Below are 12,119 nucleotides of genomic sequence, written 5' to 3' on the forward strand. Positions count from 1 at the left end.
ATTTCTAAGTCATAAAATAATGTTCTGAAAATTAGGAAAAATTAAAATGATTGTGTGATTTATTGTACAAACTATTTGAGAATCAAGGGAGTGCTGAGATGCCAAAACAACAGGTTTAAATGAGGACTTATACCTGGGCAAACTGGGATGAACAGTCACCATGGGAGTAATCATAAAACATTTATTGAGTACCTACTATGAGTAGAGCACTATGTTAAGATGATAAGGAGTAGTCAGAAGAACTGTGGCAGTTGGAAAGCCTCATGAAAAATGGAAAGTCTTGAATTGGTCTAGAGGCAAGGCTTGGGTTAGACAAGGAAAATGGAAAGGAAATTATTTTTGCCCCTGTAGTAAAAAGAGCTATAAGCAAAGACACATCTGTGGTTTAACAGATGTGTGAAGTGAACATTTATTTGGCCATTTTGGCTGGACAAGAGGGTTTTTTACTGGAGTACTTGAGAGAGAAGATCAAGGATGTAGTTTTGCATCAGAAACACAGGATCTTGAAAATTAAGCTGGGGAGTATATCCAGTGAGAAAGTTTTTGAGCTGTGAAACAATGTTTATCCTGATGTGTGTTTTGGAGAGCTAAGTGGTAGTAGAGGATGGATTGGAAGGTTGAAAATCTGGTAGGTGTGGGGAAACCAGTTTAATGAATCTATAGAATGTGTTGATTGAATGTATGGAGTAAGAAAACAGTCAAGGTCATTATAAAAATTTTCATTTGTTGTTGTTGTTTCATTGTTGTTGTTTCATTTGTTGACTGGAAAAATAATGGTGTCATTTTAGGTTTGTTTGGGGATATTTGATTTTGAGACAATGTGTATAGTAAGCACTTACAGCTCTGTGACTGACACCCTGGAGAAAAATTAGGACTAAAACTATTAGAACATATTGTATGTCCAAAAAATGATGATTGGTTATGATGAAACAAACAAAAGACTTCTTCAAATTAAAAGAGTTTCTGGGAATTCCCTGGTGGTCCACTGGTTAGGACTCAGTACTTTCATTGCCAATGTGGCAAGGCCAAAAAAACCCCAATAATAATAAAAAGTTTCTGGTAAACATAAAATAATAGGAACGAATATATGGTTATATCTTGTGAGGCAGCAGTTGATAAAATAACAAAAATAATGTGATGTAGGAAGTGTGTGAAGAGCTCAGGTTTTACACTTATAATGTGTATTTTCAGATCCTCATGTCATTACTTCTAGCTTTGGTAATTAATAAGTGATCCTGAGAAAACTAGTAGGCAAGGGAAGAAAGTTAAGGGGCTGGAGAATAGGTTAAATTTAGCCTCTCAAAGACACTGGGATAATTTGATTACTGTCACTTGAGAGAGATCCTGGTTAGTGGTTATGGGTATTTTGAAAGGAATGAGGAGGGTAGAAATGGATATGAAATAAAACAGGATGAATTTAGTTCTGCCGATCTTACAACTGGGGTCACCAACTGGTACATCAAGTATAACTGTAGAATTTCCATGATTATAATTTTTCAGGAAAAAGGCAGTGCTCTGTTATGAATTTTTATATAATTATTTCCTTCATTCATTCTGCAATATGGTGTTTCGCTTCTATAATACTGTGTGCCAAGCAGTTTTTTTCAGGGGTGAGGGTGAGGCGTAAGGGATGATGTGAAATATTCCTGTCCCTGAGATGCTTGGAGTGCTATATGAGAGAAAGTTAAACAATTATATATAGCTTGTATATACACACACAACTACTTTCCCCCATCCCCCCAAATGTATTTTATGCATTTTAACCATCTTGGTATACCGTACACTTTAATAATAAGGAATCCTCACATACCCATTCTTATCTTTCTGTGTAACTCAAAAGAAAAAGAGAAGAGATGGGACTTCCATGGTGGTCCAGTGGTTAAGACACCACGCTCCCACTGCAAGGGGTGTGGGGTTCGATCTCTGGTTGGGGAACTAAGATCCCACATGCCACGCAGGATGGTCAAAAACTTTTTAAAAAAAGAGAGAGAGAGAAAGAGAGAAAAGAGAATGTCTGGGCTGCTTTTTTTTTCTTTAAAGGGTGTATTTTTTATTTTTTAATATATTTATTTATTTATTTTTGGCTGCGTTGGGTCTTCATTGCTGTATGCAGGCTTTCTCTAGTTGTGGAGAGCAGGGGCTACTCTTCGTTGCAGTGCACGGGCTTCTCATTGTGTTGACTTCTCTTGTTGAAGAGCACGGGCTCTAGGCACGCAGGCTTCAGTAGTTGTGGCACACGGGCTCAGTAGTTGTGGCGCACGGACTTAGTTGCTCCACGGCATGTGGGATCTTCCCGGACCAGGGCTCAAACCCAAGTCCCCTGCATTGGCAGGTGGATTCTTAACCACTACGCCAGCAGGGAAGTCCCTGGGCTGGTTTTAATATTAACTTTAGTTCTATAAGCAGAGTATAGTGTATTCTCTCTTCCTACTCTGGCATGTAGCGTAAAGATATTGCCAAATTTTCGTTAGCACTTTAATTACCGGATATTTCATTTTTATTTAATTACCTATTTTTTTTGTATTTGCTATCTATGTATGCAGTTGTAGCTAAGCAGATATGTATTAGTCAATATACATTAAAACTGTCTCTTTCTTTGCAGCTATTGCCACAATTTGCAGTCTGTTATAGTTTGAGACTTCCAGTCTTCCTGATGTCTTTTCTCAAAACAAAACAACTCATTTTCTGATTGCTACACTCCCAGTTGGTCTCCCAGCCCTACACAATTATGCCTCAACACTAGATGTTTGTCTCTTTAAAGAATTAATTTCCAACCTCAGTTTTGTGGCATCCCAAGGAATATCAAAATTGTTTTGATACTCTTAAAATTAAAAAACCCATGCCATACCAGAATGAGAATCAAGAGAGTCATGAAATGAAAATGGAAGCATAGAGTGTCACTGTCTAAAAGTTCGGGATTTACTACTTTAAAACTTTTCTTCAGTCTGTTCTGCTTGCTCTGCCCTGTTTGTTGATTCACCATGTTGTATTCTGCTGTCATACCAGCAATTTATATCTGTATCCTGCCCTGCAGCTATTGTCACTTCAGGGCTTGTAAACTGTTCTAAGACTTTATTAATGAATTTGCCTTGTAAATAATTACTATTATTAATTACTAAAATTTCAAAAAGACTCTTACTACATATGAACTGAAGATATTTTTCTTCATTTGAGTTGTGATTTTTTTTTATTGTATTTAATAGTGGGATCTATTACAACTTTATATTTTGTGGTTCGTAAGGCTTAGAAGAGAGCAGGGAACAGCAGGAGGCCATTAGAATGATTACTGTATTGAAGCCTTTAAGTCAAGGATCTTGTGCATTCTTTTAGAACAAGGTATTAGTTGGTAAAGTATGTAAAGTATTAGCTGGTAAAGTTAAGAGCTTAGGTTCTGAAGCAATCCTGGTTTTGCCACTTAACGTCTATGTCACCTTGGACAAGTCATTTAGCTCACTGTGCCTCAGTGACCTCATCTGTAAAACAGGGATTATATTAGTACCTATCTCATAAGCTTATTGGGAAGATTGAAAGGGTTAGTATATTTTAAATACTGAGGAACTTCCCTGGTGGTCCAGTGGGCAAGTCTCTGAACTCCCAATGCGGGGGGGGGCTGGGTTCGATCTCTTGTTGGGGAACTAAAACCTGGTGCAGCCAAAATAAATAAATAAATAAAATGCTGAAACCATGCCTGGCATGTAATAAGCCCTTGATTAATAATTATAATAACATTAATTTTTATTTCACATTGACTCAGGAAGCTTATTAAATCATTATAAAGCAATGTATCCTAATAGTTTATTAAATTATATTTAGGTGTGGGTATGACCAAAGATACTTTTATTAATGAAAGTTTAAAAAAATATATACAATGGAATAGTACTCAGCCATAAAAAGGAATGAAATAGTGCCATTTGTAGAGACATGGATAGACCTAGAGACTGTCATATAAAGTGAAATAAGTCAGAAAGAGAAAAACAAATACCGTATAAGATCTCTTATATGTGGAATCTAGAAAATGGTACAGATGAACTTATTTGCAAAGCAGAAATAGAGACACAGATGTAGAGAACAAATTTATGGATACCAAGCAGGGAAAGGGGGGTGGAATGAATTGGGAGATTGGGATTGACTTATATACACTACTATGTGTAAAATAGATAACTAATGAGAACATACTGTATAGCACTGGGAACTCTACTCAGTGCCCTGTGGTGACCTAAATGGGAAGGAAATTTAAATAAAGAGGATATATGTGTACATTTAACTGATTAACTTTGCTGTATAGCAGAAACTAACACAACATTATAAAGCAGCTATACTTCAATAAAAATTAACTTTAAAAAAACAGTAAATGAGTTCAACATACATCTATTTCTTGTTCCTCTCCTCCCTTGTGTAGCTAACCAACTTTAGCCTTCTGCAATACCCCTTTGACATATCTGTCTGTCTTTACTCAACCCTCGGTCTTGTTCCCAAGGAGTTACTCAGACCACCAACTCTGACCCATTGATTCCACACTCTGGGCAGACCTTTTTTTTTTTTTTTTTGCAGTACTCAGGCCTCTCACCGTTGCGGCCTCTCCCATTGCGGAGCACAGGCTCCAGACGCACAGGCTCAGCGGCCATGGCTCACGGGCCTAGCCGCTCTGCGGCATGTGGGATCCTCCCGGAACGGGGCACAAACCCGTGTTCCCTGCATCGGCAGGCGGACTGTCAACCACTGCGCCACCAGGGAAGCCCTAGGCAGACCCTTTAAGCTTTTCCATCACCCTGATTTAAATTCAAGCCTTTCCTTGACCTACTGTATAGTACAGGGAATGCTACTCAATACTCTGTAATGACCTATATGGGAAAAGAATCTAAAAAAGAGTGGATATATGTATATGTATAACTGATTCACTTTGCTGTACAGCAGATACTAACATAACATTGTAAATCAACTACACTTCAATAAAAAAAATTTTTTTAATTCAAGCCTTTCCGGATGGACCTAGAGATTATCATACTAAGTGAAGTAAGTTGGGCAGAGAAAGACAAATATATGATATCATTTATATGTGGAATCTAAAAAAAAAAATGATACAAGTGAACTTATTTACAAAACAATCAGACTCACAGACTTCGAAAACAAACCTGTGGTTACCAAAGGGGAAATGTCGGGGAAAGGGATAAATTAGGAGTTTGGGATTAACATATGCACTCTACTATGTATAAAATAGGTAATCAAGGACCTACTGTATAGCACAGGGAACTCTACTCAATATTCTGTAATAACCTATATGGGAAAAGAATATGAAAAGAATGGATATATGTGTATGTATAACTGAATCACTTAGCTGTACACCTGAAACTAACACAACATTGTAAATCAACTATACTCCAATATAAAATAAAAATTAAAAATAAATAATAAAAATAAATTCAAATTTCCAATCTGAAAAAAAACCCATAACATTATAAGAATAGAAACAAAATTACAATCTCAAAATGGCCACTTTGAACTTACTTTGTTATGTTTCTTTTATCTTTTTTCATATGCACTTAAAAAACATTGTCATCATTGGTGTTTTGTTCAGGGTTCATTCAGATGCAAATATATGTCTGTAAATGTCATTACTATTGCAGGGAATATACATTGAACTTTGTGAAGACAGAGGCTCTGTTCTTTTGCCTTGAATACACCTGACTCTGTAAATAGAGAAGTATGATTTTGAGGTATTAAAATCTGATGATTTTCCTTAGCCTGTAAAAAGTTTCCATACCAATCTACAGAAATTTATTTCAATAACAGTTTTGATATAATTTTTATTTTTACTTTAAATAAAGTTAAATATTTGTTGTTCTTAACTTTATTAGCCTACTTTCAGCTGACTGCAACATGAAAAGTGATTACTGTGGTTACTATAAATTCAGTAAAGTATCTCCAGTTTCCCATCCTATCTATCTTTAATGATACGTCTGCTATGTGTATGCATAAAAAAGTCACGAGAGACATACTGCAAACTGTATATAACTTGGGAGGATAGAATTGGTAGGGGAGGGAGGTTATTATCACTCCTTACATTTATATATTACTAAGGTCGGTTTGTTTAATTTTTGGCTGCGTTGGGTCCTCAGTGCTGCGCGCGGGCTTTCTCTAGTTGTGGTGAGCGGGGGCTACTCTTCGTTGCGGTGCGCAGGCTTTATTTCTCATTGCGGTGGCTTCTCTTGTTGCTGAGCACGGGCTCTAGGCACGCGAGCCTCAGTTGCTGCGGCACACGGGTTCAGTAGTTGTGGCTCGCAGGTTCTAGAGTGCAGGCTCAGTAGTTGTGACGCATGAGCTTAGTTGCTCCACGGCATGTGGAATCCTCCTGGACCAGGGATCAAACCTGTGTCCCCTGCATTGGCAGGCAGATTCTTAACCACTGCGCCACCAGGGAAGTCCCTAAAGTTGTTACTTTTACAAAATAGTTATATTCTTAGTTGTTTTTATCACCAGTCGTATTATACAGGTATGTGTGACATATCAGACAAAATATGATTTGTTATGATCAGTTTCATATTCTTAATTACATCTTTACTAGTTCTCTCAGTATTAACAATAGACATAAATTATATTTAATGGTGTTTAATTCCTTTGTAATAATTGTTCTAAGGGAAAAAGCAACATCTTGAGAGGCCAATTATTTCTAACATATTTTTTAACAGCTTTATTAAGATAGAATTTACATACATAAAATTCACCTGTTTTTAGTATTGAATGTTTCTAGTATATTTACAGAATAGTACAACCATGACCATAATCTTGGTTTAGAATATTTTCAGTATCCCAGAAAGGATTTTTGTACCCATTAGCAGTCATTTCCCATTTCTCTCTCCCCACCCCCTCTCCCATCCCTGGGCAACCACCAATCTACTTTGTCTCACAGATTTGCCTATTCTAGACATTCCATATGAATGGTATCATGCAGCATGTGGTCTTTTGTGGCTGACTTCTTTTACTTAGTTTAATGTTTTGTGGTTTATCCATATTGTAGCATTTTTATTGCCCCTAACACATTTTAAAATTTTTATTCATTTATTTATTTTTGGCTGCATTGGTTCTTTGTTGCTGAGCACAGGCTTTCTCTAGTTGCGGCAAGTGGGGGCTACTCTTTGTGTCGGTGCGCATGCTTCTCACTGCAGTGGCTTCTCTTGTCGCGGAGCACGGGCTCTAGGCTCTCAGGCTTCAGTAGTTGTGGCATGAGGGCTCAGTAGTTGTGGTGCATGGGCTTAGTTGCTCTGCGGCATGTGGGATCTTCCTGGACCAGGGCTCGAACCCGTGTCCCCTGCATTGGCAGGTGGATTCTTAACCACTGCACCACTAGGGAAGCTCCTAATATAGTCTTATGACAGGTACTTAAGGAAGGTTTCCTTGAAGAAGCAACATTTAAGTTGAGACTTATAGAAAGTACGAATGGGCTGGCCGAAGTTGGGCAAGGGAGGGTGAGGTAACCAAGAAGTGGAATTGAGTTTGTTTAAGACACGGGGAACAGCATGCACAAAATGACCTAGAAGCAAAAGTGTTGGGCTTTTCAGGAGTACAAATTAGTACCATATGGCTATTATTTAGATTTGAGTGGTGGAGAAGGGTGAGAAATACAGCTGAAAAAAAAAGGTACTGCAACAATTAGATCATTGCTGTGTTTCAAGGGCCATGGGGGCTGTGTTTTGGAAAAAAACTATAATAAGGGCAAAAGGAAACTGGCATAGTATTTTTATCAGAGGAATATTAATAGTCAGATTCATATTTTAGAAAACAATTTGGCTGTGGTATATAGAATGGATTGGAAGGGAGCAAGACCAGAGGTTTTAAAATTTTTTTAAGATTTTTCATTTTCAAACTTTTTCTGGCCATTCTTTGTCTTTACATTTTCATGTAACTTTTAGAATTAGGTTGTCCATTTCTATAAAAATGCCTGCTGACATTTTTGTAGGGATTGTATTCTGTTGATCAATTTGGAAGAATTGACATCTTGACAACATTAAGTCTTCAGATCTAGGAGCATGGTACATCTCTCCATTTATTTAAGTCTTCTTTCATTTCTCTCAGCAATGTTTTATTGTTTTTGGTGTACAACTCTTGCACTTCATTTGTTAAATTTATTCCTAAGTATTCTTTTTGATGCTGTTGTGAATGGAATTGTTATATTTATTTCATATTTGAGTTCATTGATATATAGAAATAAATTGGGGTTTTTTTGGCCTGTTGATCTCATATCCTGTGACCTTGCTAAACACATTCATTAAGTCTAGTTGATTTCGTTTGCTTTCAGTAGATTCCTACAAAGGATTTTCTATGTACAGGATCATAGTGTCTGTGAATAAAGACAATTTTACTTTTTTCTTTCCCACATGGATGCCTTAATTTCTTGTTCTTGCCTTTCTGCACTGGCTAGACACTGTAGTACCACACTGAATAGACATGTTGATAGTGTGCATCCTTAACTTTGTTCCCAGTCTTAGGAGAAGCATTCAGTCTTTTACCATTAGATCTATTTTCTGAAAGAGTTTGTATAGGATTGGCATTACTTTTCCTTAGTATTGATAAAATTAATAAGTGAAGGCATTTGAGCCTGGGCTTTTCTTTGCAGGAAGATTTCTCATTACTAATTCAATTTCTTTTTATAAATCTCTTCAGAGTCTCTATTTCTTCTTGAGTCCCATTTGATAACTTGTATCTTTCTAGGAATTTGTCTATCCAGTCTTATCTGTTTGTTGGTGTAAAGTTGTTCCTTACAATTCTTTTAATATTGGTAGTGTTTGTAGCAATGCTCACTTTTTTTTTTAGTTTTATTGAGGTATAATTGAGGTACAGCACTGTATAAGTTTAAGGTGTACAGCATAATGACATGACTTATGTATTTTGCAAGATGATTACCACAATAAGTTTAGTTAACATCATCTCATACAGATTCAAAAGGTGGGGGGGAGAAGAAGAAAATTATTTTTTCCTTGTGTTGAGAACTTTTAGGAAATGTTGGGCTATGTCCACTCTTTTCTACATTCTTTTCCCTTAAACGCCATTACAAAACATTGAGTTGAGTTCCCTGTGCTATACAGTAGGTCCTTATTAGTTATCTATTTTATATATAGTAGTGTATATCACTCTTTCTTTCAGACTTTGGCAGTTCATGTGAAAGAAGCCAGACACACAAAACACACATTGTATGATTCTGTTTATATGAAATGTCTAGAAAAGAACATGGAGCAGAAAGCAGATTTGTTTGTTATAGCCTAGGGCTGGAGGTAGAAACGGAAAGGGGGTTTCTTTTTAGGGTGATAAAAATGTTCTAAAATTACATGGTGGTGATGGTTGGGGTAACTAAACACTAAATTCATCAAATTATACAATGAATTTTATGGTGCAAAAATTACACAGGCAAATTTTATGGTATGTAAATTACATCTTGAAAAGGCTGTTTTTAAAAAAAGTTGTAAGGTACTTTTAGCATCTTTAAAAATACAGAAACTACTATAAACTAAATGAATAAAACATCAATAATTCAAAATCAGTTAAACTAAAACATCATAATCTCGCCTATACCAGGTGAATGGTAGCTTTCCTGTTTTTGTCAATGGCACTATAATTCTTTCAGTTACAAAAGCTAAAAATTTAAGAGTAATTTTGTATTCTTCCATCTTTTTTTATTTCCTACCCTTATCAGTTTGCCTACTAAAAACATTTTTTTCACTTTGACACTTATGAATTTCTTAAATAATAATATACAGTTCAGTCAGGAGGGACTGTATTCTGATGGACACAGCCAATTTATTGATGGCTAATGTAACTTACAACAAGTTGAAATTGTCAAGTTTTTACTTGTGAAAACTTGGAAAGTATTGCTTTATTCCCCTATTCCTGCTAAAATTAAGTCATAGAGAATGTCACATGGGGCACTTTTTCTCCCTTTTCCCCATCCTCCATGAGTCAGTCAGGTGCAATAAAGGAGCTGATTTTACATCCCATCCATCTGGAAGTGTAGTAATTTTGTTTACATCATAGATTTCACTTAAGTGTCTTAATTTGGAAACCACTCTGGTTAGAATTCAAGTAACCACATTTTTCATATAGAGTCATATTTGAAATAAATTAACATCAGTTGATGTAATCTGAACTAATCTGAGGAAAAACAAATGAAGTAGGAAGTATCTTCTCACCTTTTTGTTTTTATATACCTTCCCCAGGAGCTTATAAAATACTTTTCCTTTCTTCTTTACTGAAACTGAAGTAATTTCATAAATTGATTCATATTGTTATTAAGGATTTTTTAACGTATTGCTTTTCTCTGACGTATCATTTGAAAAAAGGGCTACAGAGTAGATACTGCTTAAGTAAAAGGAACGCATTACTAATGGTGAATGTGTGGTTTGTGGTAGGAAGGGAACTGGGGGTTGGAAAGCAAGGTATTTATCTGCCTTCTAGACAGTACTTAATGATATGGTTATATTAGGGAGTTAAGAACTATTGAAAACAGAATAAAATATTGTAAAGACAAGTTTCTTCATAGTGTTTGAAATGAGAGTAAAAGAGAAAAATAAGACACATTTTAGGACTGGACAGTTGGCCTCATTTGGGTTCATTTAATAGTTGAGATTTGGGCTTATATTGATGATTGTAGTGTCATTTTCTTCCTGTGCAGAAAGTAAATGTGGGTGATTTTAAACATACTCCATCATTTTTACTCCCCATCCCCCAATTTAAATCTGTTCCAAAGGATCCCTGTTTTATAACTTTGTGCTTAATAATTAACATTACCCTTTTTTGTTTTTGTTTTTTGTTTTCTTCTAGGCTGTATTCATCACCAAAGAAAAAACTTACACCAATGCAGAAATCAGTTAGTCCTTTAGTTTGGTGCAGGCAAGTTTTGGATTACCCAAGTCCTGATGTTGAATGTGCTAAAAAGTCTCTTATCCACAAACTTGATCAAACTATGTCAGGTATGTCTATAATTTTACTTGTAAATTCATCTCTTTGCTTTCTTTAATCAAAAAACAGATAAATGTTGACTGGTATGTTTTTAGGAAGGCAGTTCTTTGCTTGGGGGGGTGTTTTCCAAATCACATTGTGCATGCCATCGTGAGTTTTTGCCATATGCACATAACCCTGTTCTGTTATTTTCTTAATAGCTTTTTAAAAAAAATCTCTGTATTTTTATTTAGCTTCATCCTAAAAAATATCCATGAAATAATGGATTTTATGTAATAAGGTTTTTTCTGATGCAAGCTAAAATAAATAATTATTTTTAAAAAATGTTTTGTCTGATATCAGCTAAAATCATCTCACCAGCCTCAGGGAAATTCTGATGTGGTAGAAAGATACAGGTTGGAGGAATGAGGGCTCCAAAGACCCCTCATTCTCACTCTGTCACTTAGTTGCTATGTGACTCTGTGAATTATTTAACTCCTGTAAGCTCAGTTTTCTTATAAGCATGATGAACCCTGTAAGTGTTATTTAAGGATTAAATGATAATGTTGAAAGAGCCTAGCATGTTTTTCTGGCTCATGGTAGTGCTTAGTAAATGTATTCATTTCCCCTCTTTTTTTTTTAACTTGGCATTTTAAGTTAAACTGCTTTTATGTTCTATTGTTTAATAGCATTCACAAAGCTGACAAAATGTATGTGTCACTATTTATGGCATGTAATGTAGCATGTCAATATGTTAGAAATGTAGGAAAAATATTATTGACTCTTTCTTGGAATTACTCTCAATCTTTAAAAAATGTTTCAAAAAAAATTAAAAAAAAGAATATCAGTCTCTGGGAATCCCCTGGGGGTCTAGTGGATAAGTACTCAATGCTTTCAGTGCTGGGGCCCTGGTTCAGTCCCTGGTCAGGCAACTAAGATTCAGCAAGCCTCGCAGCAAGGCAAAAAAAAAAAAAAAAAAAAAAAAAGAATATCAGTTTCCTGGAATACTCATGTAGTAAAAGATTGATGCATGATTACTAATCCTAAATAGAGTTTTGTTTTTTGCTCTGTGTTTACTTGGCAGCCATGTCCTTAAAATTGCTTTTTTTTTGGCTTTATTATTGAAGTACATGCTCTTTTGTTAGAGTGCAAGCTGCAAATGGTCAGGGGAGGCAAGGGGGAGCCTACACAGG

The 12,119-nt window shown here is 35.8% G+C and overlaps 1 protein-coding gene across 4 annotated transcripts in view; it reads left to right on the forward strand.

Moving 5' to 3' along the window:
* SLAIN2 (SLAIN motif family member 2) overlaps positions 1-12,119 on the forward strand; it is a 79,970-nt gene that overhangs the window by 24,543 nt on the left and 43,308 nt on the right. For all 4 annotated transcript variants that reach the window (XM_059067280.2, XM_059067281.2, XM_067036052.1 and 1 more), the window contains exon 2: positions 10,810-10,958. In XM_059067280.2, the coding sequence (XP_058923263.1) occupies positions 10,810-10,958 (149 nt within the window). The remainder of the gene's footprint in view (positions 1-10,809; positions 10,959-12,119) is intronic.

This window comes from Kogia breviceps, chromosome 6 (genome assembly GCF_026419965.1).
Source record: "Kogia breviceps isolate mKogBre1 chromosome 6, mKogBre1 haplotype 1, whole genome shotgun sequence".
In the NCBI taxonomy this organism is placed as follows: domain Eukaryota; kingdom Metazoa; phylum Chordata; class Mammalia; order Artiodactyla; family Physeteridae; genus Kogia; species Kogia breviceps.